Genomic DNA, 20,153 nt, shown 5'->3' with positions numbered 1-20,153 from the left:
TAATACTCAAAATCTCTTTTAAGTCTGACCATGCTCTACCTTAGCCGAATTTGCTCTTAAATGGCTTATAAAGAAGCCAAGAAAAAAAAAAGCCTCGAAAAAATCTTCCTAACACACAGAAAATCTCACTTCATTGGAGCTGTTTTAGGCAGGGCTCATATTTAAAAAAAGTCCTTAACTAGGAAAATGTTGCGACCTTGCTACAGTTTTCAGGTACATTTTAAACACTGCAGGGAATCGCATGGCACAAGACTGTTAAGTTTTTCCATAAACACGATATTCTTTCAGACGCTTTCTTCACCTTGGCTGAGCCTTTTGGACCCATGAAACACATTTTGCATCAGACCAGGAATACTGGCTAGGCCATAACGGAACAAGGTCACCCTTCTCCAGTACCCTTGAGTAGATGTAAAAACATCTGAATAAATACAAACTTGCTTAAGTTAAAGGTCAACACCAAGTTAGACCAAACCCAAGTATTTTTTGTTCTTGCGCTACATTTTTAGCTTAGTTTCCACAGAAAAAAAAAGATTATGCACGCTCATCATCTAGATAGACAGTTTTCTACTCAGCTGGCTAGGTCAAAGAGAGGTAAAACGTTCAGATAATAAATTTCTAAAAATTTCCTTATTTTAGCAATGGGAAGGAGTTGAGAAACCAAATTAACCCATCCATGAAGGGAATGGCAGCCATCCATCCATCCCTGTTACACACTGTATTTGGCAGCAACCAACTGCCTAACCACCAGGGACAGCCTGACCAGATATTTATCAGGTGTGTGGCTTTGAAAACCAGCCAAAGAAAGGGAAACGCGTAGGGCACACACAGAGGACTGGAAAGGGGAGGGGGCGGTAAAAAGGACAGGGAAGGGTTAGGCCATATTACAGAGGAGGACCTGAACTGCTGGAGGGAGTCACTGGGGAAAAATGCCTCAGTGTATATTGGAAAAGATAGATATTGCAGCGGCAGTGCTCCCACATAAGGCTGCCACAAGCCTCATTTATAAGTGCTGCTTATTAGCCCATGATGTAGAGATTTGTGACCTAGCGCTGGAGGGGCTCCAGTCTGCGTTCACCTGTCTTTAAACATATAATGCTCTTAACTAGACACGCGGTGGCATGTAACTCGAGAAAGACAAGGTCTAGTGTTAAATTAAGACACAAAGTATTTTCCAGTTTACTCTCTTAATTTAAATAGATGTTAGTTCTATACACTGAAGTACCTTACAGGATACATGCATGCCATTTTGTATGAGAAGATGAAATAGCAGATTTAATTTACTGCTGCCCAATTTGTCTACAAATTACATTGGTCCAAAACCTGAAGAAGTACTACTACAGTATATTTCTGAAAGCTAATTTTCTAGCAGTTCTAATAGAGCGAACGACCAATTCACTGGTGGATATGTAAAATGAACTCCATGTCAACTTTACCTAACGTTTCCTTTTAGTGAGAAATTTATAGTCTAATAGACAGACTGTGCAGTGTTGGGATAAATTTACAAGCTCTTCTGGATAAAGGATTTGTTATAGTAGGATCATCTAAGTATGTCTTTTCTTAACTCACGCCAAAGTGTACGTACTAAGACACATCACATTTTAGAAAATGAGATTAGTGTAAGAAAGGAAAAAGAAGATTATATAAACACAGAAGAAAAATCTTTTATATCCTACTTTGTCTGTAAAGAAAGTAAATCAAATTCACATTTTCAAGCTTTGTTATCCTCTAATCTTCTGCTTTATCTTCCTAGAATCAGCTGAATTTCACAGAGTGCAAATTTGCATCCACTATTCCAGAGAAAATCTAATTAGATATATTCCAGGGTCACAAAGCACAGACACACTAATATCTAAAGGAAATTTGCATTCTACTGATAAAACCCACAGTAATTAAAAAATCCTTTATATTAATTCCTCATATTAAATGAAACATTTTTAATTCTGGAATAGTATGGGTGGTAGTTATCTATTACTGAAAAAATCAGCTATTAAGTGCTCACGAATGACATGGCCAGGAGTACTATTATATTACAGAAGAACAAAAAGCTAATATCAGTATTTTTCCATGGAACTTGTATTAAATTTTGTACACAACATCCCCTTTCAAAGTCATCCCAGAAGTCATTCTTTTTTATAAATGATCATCTATGTATCATAAACAGTGCCTCGGTGGTTTCTTTTTCAAAAGCCACAGTCAATTTTAGTAGCATATTTAATAAGATAAGATAATGGAGGAAGACAGTTAAGTACATGCTTCATCAAAGCTTGCACTGCCTCGTGTATAAGAAGTACTCTGCCCACCACCACGCAAACGCTAATTAATGCTCTTAGTATTAAGTCTCCTGCTCCTTTTAGTGTTTCACTTCAAAGAAGTCCTGCATCAATACATAAGTGTTTTACTGTCTTTTAACGCTGCCAAACTGGTTGAAACCTTTTTTGAAGACTATTCCCTAATCTCTCCTATCTAGGAAATGTACTGTGAGCATTTCATTTTCTAAAACTTTCCCCTCTGCTTATCACTGCAGACGCCGTAATGTACAACCACCTACTGTTCTAAGAAACAAAGGTGCTTCTGCAGTTGTGACTTCCAACCTAATCAAATCAAATCAAAGTAGGTCCCCAGCCACCAGACGGATTCTTCCCACCCGGTCCCCAGAGAGCCCTGTGACATGTAAATCACTTGACACTTTCCAGGAGGATGCTGTTCCCTACTACGAGCCCGCAGCACACCATCACTGATTACTCCTTCCGCACTTAGAGAGACAGACAACATCCTTATTTATACTGACACTTTTAAACTAGCTTATTTTCCCACTATAAAAAGTCATTTCTATGAAAGACTTCTGCAGCAGGAAAGAAGGCAGACAGGGAATGAAGAACACCCTGTTCTCCACAGAATCATTTTTATTTTAAGTCATGCAGATGGGGTACAGTATACTAAGCCTGCTCAGTACAAAAAGGTAAAAAATACTGCACAGAGATGTGCTGCACCTAAATGGGTGTTAGGGGGTCAGACATATATCTAAAAAAAAGCATTTTGTAACGATAAAACAAAATGAAACATCTTCCTTAAGAAAACACAAATTTGAACATGGCAAATTAGCCATATATTTTATAGTTTTATTTTTATTTTTATTTTTTTATTATTTATTATATATATATTTATTTAATTTTATATATTTTATAATTAAACAATCAGAATATAACATCTCAATTAAGTAAATTTGGCCAACACGATAGTAGATTTAGCAGTTAATTAATCTACACTTTTAATGCCAGCATCTACTCATCTACAAAAAGTCTGCGAGAAGCTTGTCAAGAAACCCCAAAAGAATTTTTACCACAGAGAAGAAAGTGTAAGCTGTGCAATGAGTCTGATGTATTGCACAGATGCTGATTATACATGGTAATAAAATTGACAGCTCTTCTTTGCATTTTCCCCATCTGCTTTTAAAGTAAATGGCAAAAACAGCTGTCAGAAAACAGAAAATAGATTTCAGTGATGGGATTCAGTGCAGCTCCTGAATCTGAAGAACTGCAGTACACAGCCAACACATCTCTCATCATGTGCAACATCTGCCAGGTTTTGGGGTTTTTTTGTTTGTTTTTAAAATAAGGAAACAGTAATGGTCTCCCTTTGCTACAGGAATCCTTGAGGCTATTAAACAAAGTACCTCTTTTTCTTTCTTAACAACTGCACCTCCAGAGTGCTTATATCCACTAAACATTGCTTCTAACTTTAGCAGCAAAAGAATTCTGTTGAAATCTGTGATATCATCCATGTCTAACAAAACAAAAGATGCATTTTGAACGACTGTATTACTTGCGCTTTAGAATTTCAGGCTCTAATTCTGTGTATTAATAAATCTGGTTGACAGTTTCCTAAATATTTGCATATAAAGGATCACTGTCAATGTTGCCCTAAAGCTTGCCAAACTGTTAACATCCAGCCTAATTGTTCTATCAAATATTTCCTCAAGGGATTGATTGTAAATGACAGATGACTCCTTAGTCTGCATTACATCAAAAAAGTAACAAGAATTGTCATTCTAAAGCTATTAAACAATTCATTGCATTTATTCAAAAGCAAGTCCCAAACCTGCATTTGTTTAATTTTTCATCACAGAAAGGTCCGTCTCGTGCTCTGAACCCTACAGCACCATTAATGATGATAGGCTTTACATTCCTTAATGGTTACAGATTCATTTTGTAGGCAAAACGCACCACTTCTTAAAGAATTACTTGCTCAGTACTTTGGCATCTGTCAGAGCGTGGCTTCAGTGAAATTAGCCTGAGTCACCTAAAGTTAAAGCCTCTCTAATTAGCCTATTTTTGATGAGAGTTGTTATAGTACAAAAACTACTCAAGCTGTTCAGAGAACTGCATTAAGTTCACAAGAAATAGATGTAATCCTGCTATGCTCTTGGCTTATCACAAGCAGTGACTTGTCAACCTCTTCTCATTGAGCAGAAACACTAACTTGAGAATCCCACCGTTGTGCAAGACAGACAAGGTGGCAGAGTCCTTACCACCTGTTGAACAATACATGGACTTAAACCATACATTTGCCACAAAAATGTAAATAAAGTTTTCTAACTGAGAACACTTTTCACAAGTGGTTGCTGCATACTGGACCATTTATTTAGCAATATGTAAATAATGAAGAAAGCATTTCATTGATGATGAAACAAAAAGTAGTGAGAAGTCAGTATCCATAGTTTCTTTTACAGCAGCTTCACTCACAGTATCGCTGAGGAAAAGTTATCAGTGGTGAAGAGCCATATGTGAAAACAAATTCTAAGAGTAACAACACCTTTGGAGTGTGGCACAGCTGTCAGAGATCTAGGAGGGTTTTTCTGGAAGAGCTAGATGGGCCTTCTCCAGCTTCCCTTCATGCTGTATAAAATATTCACTTATTCCATGCTTGAGTTATTTTCTTTCCCTCGGCAGAGTACAGAGAAGTCCCTCAAGGTGCCTCTTCTACTTCAATACCCACCAGAAACTTGCACAAAACCCCCAGAGGTGGAACGGTGTTCATTCTAGCCAGTACCTACTTCCAGCGTCTCTGGAAACCAGCACTGGTTTCACATGTTTCTTCTCCTGTTGTGTTCTGTGTCTCTACGTCCTCTTATGCTCTATCTTATCCTCTGCCCTCTGAATTTAATTAGTTTTTAAGATAGGACACAGGGGTATGACGAAATCAAAGACGTGAACTATGGCAGCATAGAACACATGCTAATAGACAACAGACTAAATATTCTACCTACAAAAATTGCTATGTCTGACAACTAAAATAAGAAAGGTGTTGGGGTTTTTTTTGTTGTTGTTGTTTGGTTTTTTTTTTTTTTCAAAAAAACATAAAGCCACATGATTTACCAGTAATTTTCAGATTAGGAAGACATTTGAGTAAGAGCATGACAAATCATTTCTCTCGTGCGTGTTAAGCAGACAGGATTAGCTATCAAATTAGCAAAACCATCTATTTTTGAAGCAGTCAAATGGAATATATTTTAAGTTTTGCCTACGAAATATTAAGGTAGGAAACCCAAAGGGAAGTTAAATGAAATCTGTATTGGCAAATTAAACATAATAAGGTAAAGAAGTTAATACCTCAATAGATTCCTTCGCCCAATTTTAATTCGTTTCACAATTATTCAATACATTCTGCCACGGATAATACATTTTTCATTATTCACATGTGATGATTGTGTTTTAATATGCATATATGATATGAAAGTTCTTAAGATTTCAGGAAATTTCCACATTTTTGATAAAGAAAACAAACGTTTTATATTGCAATGAGCATAAATACTGGTTTTACTAAAAAACACTGACCTTCCCACAATCAAAAAGAAAGTGTATAGGGAGAACTCTACTCACACCATTGATGCCACAGATGACCAGTCTAAACCGAGTGTCACTTAGGATAAGGAGTGGCAAGTCATAAAACCTTTCTAGCAAAATTATAAAGTAGGGTTAGGTTTATTTTCATGCAAAGATTTTCAGAGTTAATGGCCGTATTTGCCTTAACAGACTAAACAGGGTGGCCTTTAAAATTAGGTGCAGCAGTATGTGGGAAGCTTCAGTCATGGTGTATATTGACACTAAAATTTTAGTTTCATGTCAGCTATTTCGCACCAGATATTTCCATTTCATTGGGTTCCCTTTTTGGTCCTCCTCCATATGTAAAGCCATACTCCTGTGAATTCTTTTGAAAAAACTTCTAGGGAAAAGGTAAGAGTATAACTAATACATTGTAACTAATAATAATGCATCTGAAAATCATATGCTCTTATTTGATATAAGCTTCTGGACATAAAAATGCAGTAACTTTAATCAAAACAGAAGCAAAAGCTCTATATTTCACCGAAAAGCAGAATGCCTCCCTAGTCCACTGGTAAAAAATTGAATATCAAGTCCAATGCATTAGTCAGGATTGGTCTAAAAACATTGGTCTTAAAAATCTCTGGGAAGGGAGGAAGATAAGAGAATATTTGAAGAAAAGTACACATGAAGTACAGTTGAAAAGAAGCATATACAAGAAAAGTTAATTTTAAAAACATGGCAGCTATATGAAGCTTCTCAAAAGTTTGGAATGTTGGATTAAGAGCTGAGAAAATATTAGCCAGATCACGTGAATTTGTCAAAGGGGCACTTCACGAATAGTAATGTCTCCACAAGGTACATAGTTATGCATCTTTTAATGCACTTTATTTCAATTCAGCAATTTCCGAAAATTCAAAAACTGTCACATTTTTCTGGCTTCTGACTGACCAAAGTATGTATCTGTATTCATAAGGAAATGAATACTATAATAATTATCATATTTTTTTAATCCATAAGTAGACATCATCTTTTCACTTGACACCTGCATACACCGGCAGTATTATATGTATGCATTTGTTATGTCAGGAATTAAGAAAAGATTTTGATAAATCAGAAAAGTTGCAAAAAGATCCATAAGAAAAATGAAATGGTTGTGAAACATTTTACAGTAGGACCAAAGAGACCCATCTCTTTAGGGCAGCACTGGAAGATTAACACATATTTTCTGGAAAAAGATAAATACGATTGGAGAGCATTCTTGCAACCTACTAAAAATCTTAACAATACACAATGAAACAAGACCAATGACTATGTATACATATGTGTGTGTGTGTATATATATACAGACCAACTTGGCAAAACCTTTCCAGAACTTCACTGGATGTGTAAGACTTCTGGCTGACAGCTTAACTGCTTAAGAGGTAAGTGATATTTATGAGCTAACGTTCTGTATAAGTCCCAAAATGATCAATGTTTTGATTTAAACTAGAAAGCAGAAACAAATGCAGAGACTGGAAAACAATCATCAATTTAATGTCTTGTAACTTATCACATCCGCCCCTCAGCATTCAGACCCATTCCTTCCAAGCTGCGAAGATGCAGGGTTCGCTCTCATTTCTGTCAGGCTACTGTAGATAGCCAAATCACACTTTGAGCTGCTAAAAATAGAGAAAGCTGCCTTATCTCTCACGTTTCAGAGTTTTCCTGCTCTGCGAGTCTTTGAATTGTCTTCAATAAATGTGTCCAAACCCTTCCCAAGTGACTTTTCTCTGTAAAGGGTCATCCCTAGAATCATCTTTGCATCTCACTGTAAGAGTCTCTCTGCTCACTATTTATTTATTGAAGGCTGTACTTGGGACTTTTAGCTAAGGATGAATTTTAAAAGACAAAAGAAATGGTGAAACTGTACACATGCCAAGCTTAGCTTGGAAAAGATACAAACATAGAGCTCCCAGTTCTCAAATAAAATTCTGCATTTACGCAAAGCACCTCCCCAGTGTCTGCAGTGTGATCAGGTCACTCGTCACTCTATCTTGGTTAAGTCCATCTGTCAAGTTCAGTTCTGTCAGATCTCATTTCCTTTCCCCTCTTTTCCTTCTTCTTTTCGCCCTTTCTCTCCTTTCCTTTTTTTTCCCCCCTTCTTCTTTAATATAATTTGAGTGTTACTGTGAGAAGCAATCTCAAGAGCTTTTAATCCTGCTTAATATCACATGGCTCACAAAGGTGTAGTTGAGTGCTTGGCATAATACACAATCATTAATCAACAGACTTATGAAAACAAAGTATAAGGGAGAATGAGATGGAGGAAGATGAAAACATGAAGAAAAATAGCAGAAATCAGGAAGGTAAAATGAGACAAGACTGAGGGGAGAAATTAGGAAACTCATGGGAAATGTAAATAAAGTTATCATGAAACAACTGTACAGCTTCTAGTTTTGGCATTCAGACATTAGAAAGCTCCATTCACAAGAAAGAACAACTTTATCCTGAAGGCCATGGTCACTAGGAAGCCAGTGACTTTCCGCTACGCTGGATTATGAAGGTGAACTGTTAAATTTCCTCACTCCTATTTGCTTTTTTCATTTCATATATTATGCGGTTTAGGGTCTTTTCTGCCCCTGACAAAGACTAAAATTATTTATACAACTGTTGCTTAGTTAACAGTGGCAATGCTCCAGTCACCCTCCCCTCCAGCAAACCTTCCTCCTCCCCAAAACACCATTGTAGTGACTGCTAGCCTTCTAAAACACAAGGAGATTTAATTAAGTTCTTCCTTTGATTACTTAAGCTGTTTAATATAAATGAAAATCAATTTAATTCCATGCTTGTTTGCTTTAATAATCATTTATACAAAGCTGTGGTCATCAGAGCAGGTAATCCTCCCCCCCTTGCTTAGAAACACTTATTGCGATTGTATTTATTTTCTTTAATTCATAATACTACAGTAAGGAATGAGGTTTTAGAACCACTTTGACTGGTATTCAAGCCACAGAAGAGAACAGAAAATCAGAAGAATGCAAGAGCAGCATTTTCAAAAGGTAGTCCAAGCTCATTAATGGCTTTTTGGCCTATTCTTTTGAAATAAGAGCCTGTCACTTACACCATTCTGAGAGAAGGTACCAGTACAACTAATAGAATTGCTGCTGGGTGACTATTTGTAAGGGTTCTGATCGTCTGTTTGAACACGTGGCAAAAAGCCTCTGTTTGAAGGGAACCAGAGTTATTTCTGCCGATCATTCAATGAATTTTCACGCAGAAGGTGAATTCTGAAATGCAACCAAGTGAAAAGAGATTAACGGTGCTGAAAAACTAAAACGTGGAAGAAATGCCTGCATAGAGGCTGATAAATGCTATCGCCATTAGAAAGGCTATACTTTCTAAAACCAATTAAAGTAATAGTTTTGAACCTTAAGAATGACCTTTAATGGCTTTAATATATGAACTGTATGACAAAGGAGGAAAGCGCTAGGTGCATTATACCCCTGGAGTTGGTTAAGCTCAATAGACTGAACACGCCACTGAAAGAGCATCACATAAAAATTTCTGGAAAAGGGGAGAGGTTTAAACAAAAAATGTAAATCAACTCAAATTATGATGTTTCTAATGAATGAATAAATGTACCATGCTTTGCTTAAGTCAATGGAAAAAGGCTAAAGTAAGGCATGCTAACTAACAAATAGCTGAAGACTATTAATATGTAACATTTATGGGGAATGTATTTTACCTCATAACGTTTACAATATAGACAAATAATAGAGCTATGGGAAATTTTTTTAAGTTCCCAAGATGTTTCTTGTAGGTCACTCAAAGTATGAAACCTTTTCATTTGGCCCAGAGGCAAAGGTGCATCTCTGCACCTTCTTAATTCTGTGCTTCCTGCAGAATTAGTAGGTGCACTAAAAAAACTGGGGGAGTCCAATGATATATTTTTTTTAAATCCATATGGAATATAAAGTATTTCTTTCTCAAATAATATCACATTTATCAGACAGACCCTGGAAAAAAAAAAAAGCGTAGGTATTCTTATTTAGCTGTGTGTGAGTTTATGTAGATAATAAAAAGGAGAATTAATTTTGCAGGGAGGGTGTAACTGGTACAGATACAATTGTACTAAGTCAATAAAGATTAAGAATTACATTTACTGAGATGCTGAATACTTAATTTTGCTCTGAGCTTTATCACACCAGAAGGCAAAAAGAGAGGACCACCACAGGCTTTATTCCCCTTCCACTTCCACTGGCAGCAACCTGGAGATAAGCAGTGCTGTTACTGAAGGCATCTTCCCAAGAGGCACTCGGCAGACAATGCACTGCCTGCTAATTGACTTCACGCAATGAGAATTGCTAGTTTTAGCCAACTGACTTCTGCACCAATTGAGAAGTCAGACAGAGCGGTACGACAAAACCCTCTCAGCAACACCCTGATGCTTACTGGTAAATTCAGCTGCACTGGAATGAAACAGCATTCGGCAACTGGCTCTGCCTCCTCCTACTCCCACCCTCACAGAACACCTGCTGTTCCTCAACCACATCAGCTTCCAGCGCAAACTCATTTTCTTCAGTGGTTTAGGCTATTACACCAAACTCAGAGACAAGGAGGCTGCAGTGCAGTGCAAGCACATAGTCTCCTGGCCAGCTCTGCTAGAGAAGCAGTAGCCGTCAGCGGAGAAGACAGCTCCTACTGTCTTAAAACGTCATCCCAAAAGAGTTGTCCAGCAGAACTATCAAGGCAATGCAAAGTCATGACATCAAGAATTGGACTCAAAACAGAAAGCCTTTTCTTTAACTTTTCCTGGAAGTGCTAACTCAGAGCTTCAACATGCAACATTTTACTGAATTGAAACTATCAATGTTTAATACTTAAGAATTTCAATATTCCATTTAAAGGGGATTTTAGCACATTATTTAGAAACACGTTAATTTATCCACCCCCTGGGAAAAAAAAAGGCATAAAATTGTCAACATGGAATACACACTTTAAACCTGCAGTTTAATTATACACACCAGAAGGACACAGAATAACAACATTATTAACACCACTTAGATTTTATGCAGCATTGTCCCAGATGGACTGACAACATAACAAACAAAAAGTATTTTCATGCAGAAACAGATCAGACAACATTTTATGTAAAAGAATTTTGTGTTGGGCAAAGAGGAAGAAATCAGTGCTTCATAGGGTGCTGAGGAGTTGAATGAGGTCAGGCTTCCCGTTGAGACAAAGGATGGAAGAAATGCGTGGAGAGCATGGTAAAACATCACAAAACCATGAGCATGTGATGAAGGCGATAAGAACAAAGAAATAAGAGCTAGAAATGCATGGAAAAATGACATCCCACAAAAATAAATTGTGAAATTTTAAGTATCTCTATAAAGGAAGGCTGACAATAAAGTGTAATGTCAGCTTCACAGGAACAGGTTATTCACATGAGAATAAAGCAAAGACAAAAGGCAGGAAAGACGCAGGGCCCAGAGGTGTTTATGGAACATGAAGCTGGCTGAAGCATAACATGCCAGGTTGGTAGTACTCAGCTCTGGATTCTGCAAATGCAGCCTACAAACAGGTCACAACACTGTAGGGCTGAGAAAGCTGTCCAGAGTAAGAGAATTTGAAAATATCATGGATTTTTTAAATGTTCCTGTTAATGTTTAGCAAATCAGATGACCACGTTCAGTTGAAAATGCAGAAAAAGACTGACAAATATGGAAAAGTACTGAAAAGACTGGACAACACCTGGCACATGTAAAATAGAAGTACAATGCCAATTTTCTTGTGGTGTGCACAAGAAGCTGGTAATGGTAGTATTATAAAGATAAGTGAATAAATAATAATTTGGCTGTTAAAGCCTGTACGTCCTTCAGGAAACAACAGGGATCCAGCACATTTCTCTTTCCCTCTCTCCCTGAGAACTGGGGAGCTCCTGCCAAAGCATGTGCTTAAAATGGTGATTAAGATAATGAAGCCACGTGTGTGGGAACTGTGTATCGGTGGTGAAAACACAGTGCCCACTGTACCCTTCTCCCTCGCGTTCAGCAGCTCCTCAGCATTCTCCATGCTACCGTGACAGCATGGTCTCATCTCTTCAAATGTTTACTGTCAGCTACCATTTTGGCACACCGACAACATTATCGCATAAGGAATAAGTGAAAAAACAGATTATTTTATGGGATAAAAGAATTCTTCCTAATCTAATCTAATCTAATCTAATCTAATCTAATCTAATCTAATCTAATCTACTCTACTCTACTCTATTCTAATCTCAAGGGGTTACTATAAACAAACAGTTGCAAAGGACTTTAAAAATGAAGCTTTAAAACATTTTTTATTGTATGCTAACAATATAGGAATGTCATAATCTTTTTGCATATTGAAGTTCGTTAAAAGCAGAGAGGACGGAAGTCTTTCATAGAGCAGCTTTAAAAAGTAACATACAACTGGATTCAATGTTCAGAAATGTCTGTGGATGGAATAAGAGGATTACATCTAGGAACTTCTGGTTCCTGACAAAACTGTAAGAGCTAAGAAAAAAGGCCTAGGACCTTTCATGGATAGTTCATGGAACTAAATTCATATATATCCATGCATAGTTCAATGGAACACATGGTGCAACATGTACTAGCATTTAAAGTGAATATTAGGTTGCAAAAGGCAAGTGAAAGAAAACTCAAATTGCATTAATATAAAGTGATGGTTCACTATCATCTGGAATATTGTATTCAACTCCGGTCATTGCAGGTCAAAAAAATTCAGAAAACAAAGAGTCCAGAGAAAAAGGAAGAGGTTAATTAAGACATGAAAGGTTTTGGCATCCAAAAGGATTGAATGGATTTGGAACAGTTAGTTTAGAGAAGAGATGAATGAAGGTAGCATGCTAAATAGAAGGTGGCAGGACAAATTATGAACCTAAATGCATTTTCCCTCCCTCTGCAAAGACAAGGGAAAATTAATGGAATTTTAAAAGACTATATTTTAAACTGGAAGATTTTGAGTGCAGCTCCTCCCCCAAAATTTATTAGCTTACAATAACGTGAAGATTAAGAACAGGGTTTAAGGCAAATTGGATGTTTCAAGTAAAACCTTATTTTGCTGAAAGCTATGCAAATTTTCAAGTTTTAGAAAAAGAATTCCAACACACATTGGGAACAAGAAAAATATTTGTCCTATGGGTATTTTACTTCTGAAGTTGTATATTGCTGTTTCCAAAACATTCTTCAGGGAAAACTGATGTGGGCCAGGGTGGAGTGCTGGTTTGATCCAGCCTTGTACACTTCCCTCACTTCCATTATCGATAAAATCCTTTTTACTCCATAAAACATTCATTCTCCAGCCTCTTCTCTCTCTCTCTCTCTCTCTCATTTTCTTCAATGCTAAGATAGTAAATATACCTGCTACCCATGACATTCATAAAAAACCTATCACTAATTATTTTCCTCACATTAAAGCAATCAGTACAGTGTAAAACTTTCCCTTACAACCATTAAATATATGCTTGTAAAAATTTCAACTCCTCTTCAACCTACTGACAAGGAAGCAGCAAAGATCACGTGAATCTTGTCAAATACTCACTAGATCCTCTACTGTAATTCTTCCACTCAGTTTATCCCTTAGTTTCGAGCCTTTCATGTGCCTTATTTTATTTCTTTGTTTTCCTGTACATTTCTCTCCTTACCTTCCACTCAACTGCAAAGTTTTGGTCTCACTGTATGGTAAGTGCAGCCTACCGCTGGCTCAAATCATATCTCAATCCTTCTGTCTACTTTACTTAAAAGCGAAGTCAAACATTGGAGTCCAGTTTTCTCATCGCACTGGCATTCACTGGTATGTATCTATTTAACATAAAATAATTACTGGTTTGGCTTTCTAATGTTCTGTCTCTTCTGGTACCAGACTTTGAATGAACGTATGTTCATATGCCTCATGGCATGAATGATGTTATTTAACTCTGCAAAAGACTGTGATCTGCTATTTTTTTAGCCAGCACTTACAAACTAGACACAATACAGATAGGTATCAGATAGTTTACACTGTGTCACTATAAACTATATACACTATAAACTATATACACAGTAGCACACTACATATACTACACGTATTTATATGAGCACACACACACATATTTATCTATATTAATGGGTCTTTTGAGCAGCCTGGTCTAGTGGGAGGTGTCCCTGCCCATGGCAGGGGGGTTGGAACTAGAAGATATTTAGGGTCCCTTCCAACCCAACCCATTCTATGATTCTATGATTTCTTTGGGAGTGATGACACTTAAAATAAAGATTCAGAAACACCCTTGCAATCTCTAGCACCAAATTTCTCAAGGGAGTACAGATGTTAACAGCAGGTACATCCACTGAACTATGTTGGTCTAGAAGATAGTGATGCAAAACTCAGTCTTCCAGTATCTGTGATTGCCATTCAGTGGTTAAATCCAGTGGTTAGCACTAGTTATCAGCACAAATGTAGCGGGGAATGTTTGAGACATACTCCTTACTTCTTTCTTGTAATAATTTTCCCTCTTCTCTATGCACACAGATGTACATATGCAAGTAAAAAAGCCAGTACACAACTAGTTAAATAAAGAAAACATTCTGTGCAGCCTTCCCAGGCACTGTGCATGGATTTTCTAAGTAGTCCCTTTATTTGCAAGCAGAGTGGGTTTTTTTCTGAGAGGGGTGAAAGGTAGAAGAGTGTTTGTATTATATAGCCGAATGACTGAATTGGGTCAGGTAAGGTCAGCCAGGTCAGTCTTAACAGCGGTAATAATGAACTGACAGATGTGATTATTATTCACACTGTAAGAAGAAACCACAGTATTTCTAATTCTGTGAAGTTCAAAAATACAGGTCAGATATCAACAAGACATGGGACTGCCATAAAACTGTAAAATTCTACTTTATCTTTGAAAATCTCATTGCGGAGGCCTGATTTTTAAACTTTTAAGAAGATCTTGTATACAACAGATAGACAGAGGTACTTTCACTTCAGGCACCCCCTCGCCTTCCTTACCCGAAATTCTTAACATCATCTTGTAACATCAAGGTGCTCACAAGGTTTTCATTCTGAATACTCTCTCTAACTCATTTACTTCTAGCCAGACACTCCTTGCCAGGCTGAAGGCACAGCTACTTTCCCACTGTTTCCCTAAAGGGAATTCCCAGTTTCCCTTCCAAAACACTCCCTCTGCCGTCCCCCGCTTAGAAAGATGCTCAAGGTTGCCGAGTCCCTGCCCGTCTTGCCGGCAAGCTCGCCTTTTGGTTTTGTTCCTCCCCTGCACAGAAGACAATGTAGCAGTAACTTTCCTTCTGTGCCCACACAACCTCTCAGTCCCGTCACCCTTGAAGCCTGCAGGCCCTATAGCACCTTTGCTACGACTCTGCTCTATGGTCAGGACATGGTCATACATTTTGTAAATGCTTTTGCTGTAGATGACATGTCACAGAAGCTTATCAGCATGCATGCTCTTCTATCCACAGGTACTATGATATTAACACAAAGACTATACCACAGATCCCATTCAACCACGTTACTTTTGCCTTCTCAGATTACCCGCTGAGGACACCGCTTTAGCAGAACACTTATTATGGGTGGTATAGGTTGCTGATCTTTCATGCAAAGATATGCTTCTCGAATAGGGAGTCTGACGAATAAAGTGACTGAAAGCAAGTGTCGTGGTTTAGCCCCAGGAGGCAGCTCAGCCCCACGCAGCCGCTCGCTCACTGCCCCCACAGTGGGATGGGGAGAGGATCAGAAGGGTAAAAGTGAGAAAACTCATGGGTTGAGATAAAAACAGTTTTATAAATAGAGCAAAAGTTGTGTGCTCAAGCAAAGCAAAATAAGGAATTAATTCACTTCTTCCCATCGGCAGGCAGGTGTTCAGCCATCTCCAGGAAAGGAGGGCTCCACCACATAATAGTTACTTGGGAAGGCAAATGCCATCACTCTGAACGTCCCCTCTTCCTTTTCTTCCCCCAGATTTTATTGCTGAGCATGATGTCATATGGTGTGGAACATCCCTTTGGTCAGTTGGGGTCAGCTGTCCCAGCTGTGTCCCCTCCCAGCTTCTTGTGCACCCCCAGCCTGCTCGCCAGTAGGGTGGTGTGAGAAGCAGAAAAGGCCTTGACTTCGTGCAAGCTCTGCTCAGCAGTAAAACATCCCTGTGTTAGCAACACTGTTTTCAGCACAAATTCAAAACATAGCCCCAATACCAGCTCCTATGAAGAAAATGAGCTCTATGCCAGCCAAAACCATCACAGCGAACAAGCCTGAAGGCAACGGGGTTTACAGCCCGCAGTGAAAAGCCACCCACTTGCAGAAAAGCAAGTATTCCCAGACTCTTTTAAAACCAGCTCATAATGCAGTTTTAACTATGGATTGTGAGTAGTACATACAAAACTAACTCAGAAGAGAACATATGTCTTAAATATTTTCATATTCATATTCATGAATTTATACAAATAACAAAAATGAATGTATAGGAAAAAATGTTTTCTGCAAGTTCATGGAAAAAAAGTCAGATTACGCACATTTCGGTAATGGTTTCTGGAAGGTTTGTTGGGATCTCAGTAAGGCCTTTCCCACGACAGTCCACAATGTTGTTACTACAGGTGCATGCAGTGGGGCAATGCAAGACACTGCAGGATGGAGCCATGAAGGACTGGTGACCTGCAAAGGAAAAGAGTTTTACGTAAAATTGCACAATACTGTCAAACAGTAGTCCAGTTTAGCTCAACAGTATAACATCACATTTTTCACTCTCTTGAAAGATTTAAGGCAGAACTTCTAAAATAAACATTGTTGCCTATCAATACTTTTGAATTGCGTTAATTTAAATACCCAATTAATAGCAACATGTTGATACAATACTGAGAAATGAAAGACAAGTGCTCGATTACTGTGCTAGCATTACATCCTTTTTCAGCTTCTTTAGCAACTCACATTTAAAATCATCTTGTTAAAAAAGGCTAAGTGTGATCCATTTTTCAGGTATATTTTATTTATTCTGTGGTTTTAAAAATTAATTACTGATTTATTTCGTTTTCAGAATTTTGTGTACTATTAAAAATGCCTGTCCACAGAAAGGAATGAACTTTTCTACAAAGACCGAAGGTGTCCTGCTTGTTTTGTTCTGTTCTACAAATACTTATTTGAGTATAGTCCTTCAATTATATATCACTTATGACAATTTTGGAGTTACGACGTTTTCCTTCAGTCACACAAGAATAAATAAAACTTTGCCTTCCCAGCTCATACTCTCACTCTCTGTGTTAGCTCAGCAGACCTCTTCCTCCCACAATCTGCCATTCTTACTAACTCAGGTGGCTAATTTATATGACTGCCCCTTCCCGCCAAGTTCTTGTGCTGTATGTTAAACTCTGCATTTATACTTGCATTTAAACATAATCGCTTCATATTTAGGTATGTTTTCGAAAGTTAACAACCTATTCTATTTTCCTGCAAATAGACAGATTGCACATTTTAAAATATACTAATGCACCATTCTTGTACCGATTTGATGATACAGAATTGCTGTTTTGTAATGATACAGAAAGGCACAAAGGGATGAGAAAGGCTTGAAGCCCTCTTTTCTTTCTTTTTTTTTTAACTAACGTAAAAAAAGCTAGAGACTGATTTGAAATTTTCAAGGAAAAAAACTTCTTGACTATGAAACCACAACTTAACCTAAGATCTCCCTTACTATATTTAATGTCATATATTAACATAGGAAGAGTTCACTGATAATGTAATTTGCAGCCAGAGTTGTTCCTACTTACGACCTCAAATGACAACTGCTCAAGTTTTTAATTACTGAAAAGGTTGGTCTTTTGAGATACTAGTTTAAAATATAATAATTTGATTTCACATTTATTTATGCATTACAAAAGTACGAACAGCTGCCAGAACTAATAACACATATAACTCTTTTTATACTAAGAGGCAGGAAATATTTCACCTGCTTTTATTAAACAAAAATATAGTGATCCAGGGAGAAAACATGGTTATTCACCTTCCTCAAAACCAGCATTATAATGACCAAGTTATAAAACTGTTCTTGACACTTGGGCTCTGCAGCCCAAGATACATGAAGTGATCTTGTTAGGAACCCTTTAAAGTGTACATAAGACCAGAATTAATGGTAAGAATAGTGTTAGCATTTGCCATGCAAAGATGGCAGTGCCTTACACTTTGATGTCAGAGGCTGTTTAATAAGGACTAAGCAGAGATCTGTGCAAATTTTGGCATATTTGGCAATAGGCTTCTGGGGGTCTGCAGAAAATCAGCCCATAGAAACAACCCTGCCGAATCACTGAAAAGACAGATAGCTGTATTCATGTTGGGTTTTAACATTTGTGAGGAAACAATAGTCAAAGTTTACAGAAAATTTTCAATCTGAGTCAAAAAATATTTAAGTAAGAAAAATAAACTTGCCTTCTTCCTCATCTAGAAGATACGAATAAAGGAAAAAAATTGAATAGAGAAATTTGATTAGTAATGAACTGTTAGTCATTTCATTATTTCATATCAGAAAATAACCTGATGCACTAAAGCAATCCAATAACATTCAGAAAGTTACTCAGGGATTCATAATATTATTTAAACTGCAGAAAATAACAAGAAAAAGCAACAACCTGTAAAGCTAAAACAGAATAATGTCTTATTACTGAAGGCCTTATGTTCTCAGCCAGTGCACCTTTTATTTCGTTTTCCACATCTCTCCCCCATAATTACACTTTTAGAAGGCTACATAATCTATGTGAATGCAGCATTTACACAAAATTTGTAAGGCCAGCAACACCCCCACACAAGATACAAATAGGGATAAAAATGCTTAGTTTATTTTTAAATAAACATTAATGCTCGGGTTATGCGAAAGCTAGCAAAAGTCACCATGCAGCACTAGCAATCACGGCTGAGCTGTCGGTAGGTGTGGGTTAAAAGAGGACTCGGTGTGTGAATCCGTTTCCCTTACCGCTGCAGACAAACTCCCGTTTTTGGACCTCGGCTACGTTGTGTCCCCGGAGGTGGGACGGCCCCATGCACTGGGTGTAGAGGCCGACCCGCGGCCGCTGCCGCAGCCAGTCGGACAGCCAGGCCAGGTGGCAATCACAGTAGAGGTTGTTGGAGTGAAGACGACTGCATGGAAAGAAACAGGTCAAGACTTTCAAATTAGGACGAGCAAACAGAAAAGGAACCCATTTTCCCAGCCCCGCCCTCCAGCAAGCAACTATGCCGATTTATTAATAAAAATTGTGAATGAGGTATCAATTTTTCACATCTTTCATTGAAAGCCTGGGAGTTAAATGCTAATAAATAAAACTATACAAGCAGCAAAATTACTTCTTATTTGTGGTTTAATTAATTGGGAAAAAAAAGAAGGCTTCCTAATAAAGTAACCTATCCGTGGTTTCTCTTCTCTTGTCTACGAGAAAGAAGTAAATATACAAGAGCTTGAAAGCTACCGTGGGACTCTTTAGACCAGATCTGTACGAATAGCGAATAAGAAAAAAATGGCTCAAGTAAATTGCCCTGTAGTGATAATATACTGTCAGAAAAAAAGAGTTAATAAAAGATTTGGTTTCCAATTAGATATATCTGTAAGTCTGGCCATTATTAGTCTCTATAGAAACAGCCTGCAAAATCCCTTTAACGGGTCATATTCATTTTCTGCTGAACAAGACAGAGTAATAACTCAATATAAAATACCTTCTTTCACATCCCTCTTCTGATTTCCTCTCTTTTTGTTTAAACACAGAAAGGGGGATTAGCTGCTTTTGGCTCCTAGGGACCTACGTTCTAAGCAACGCCTGAAATTAAAAGACCAAATGGCAGCAAGTGATGGAATTAAGTAAGTCGCCTCTCTGTTGGCAGGGTCCAACACAAGACCATGGCTCCTTGCCAAGTGGCAAAAAGCACTTTGCCATTGATAAAATATCAGACAAATGTATTCACTGAATTAGGTAAATTACTTTTCTCTGGCTTTTACATTTTCTCAAACTACAGAAAAGGATGTCCACTGCTATAAATCAAATCCTTACTCAGAATCATCCATAAGAGTAATGTCATTTTGGTCCCTTTTAGTTAATGTGCTCAATCCTGACTAAATAACTGGAAAGGAAGTGCAAGAAAATCATAATTTAGACAAGGGGTCTAATAAATCCATTAAAAAGCCAACTGTAAAGCAACATGAAATGGTTAACCAACATAAACAAAAGATTTTAACTCGCTTACATTTTTTTTCCCCATAAATGACTAGGAATTAAAGGCAATGTATTTTCCTGTACTAATTCTTGGGAGGGTGCTTTGCAAACACAGCTCGCAATACGGCACAGT

General features: G+C 37.6%; 1 protein-coding gene across 5 annotated transcripts in view; it reads right to left on the bottom strand.

The window, feature by feature from the left end:
* The window catches only part of SLIT2 (slit guidance ligand 2), a 266,756-nt gene that overhangs the window by 74,719 nt on the left and 171,884 nt on the right, over nucleotides 1-20,153 (bottom strand). For all 5 annotated transcript variants that reach the window (XM_063336090.1, XM_063336087.1, XM_063336088.1 and 2 more), the window contains exons 8-9: nucleotides 18,793-18,956; nucleotides 16,349-16,487 (exon numbers count right to left, since the gene is read on the bottom strand). In XM_063336090.1, coding sequence (XP_063192160.1) covers nucleotides 16,349-16,487; nucleotides 18,793-18,956 — 303 coding nt within the window. The remainder of the gene's footprint in view (nucleotides 1-16,348; nucleotides 16,488-18,792; nucleotides 18,957-20,153) is intronic.

This window comes from Chroicocephalus ridibundus, chromosome 5 (genome assembly GCF_963924245.1).
Source record: "Chroicocephalus ridibundus chromosome 5, bChrRid1.1, whole genome shotgun sequence".
NCBI classification, from domain to species: Eukaryota; Metazoa; Chordata; class Aves; order Charadriiformes; family Laridae; genus Chroicocephalus; species Chroicocephalus ridibundus.
The sequence above is the reverse complement of the archived record's forward strand: the minus strand, read 5'-3'. Positions and strand labels throughout refer to the sequence as shown.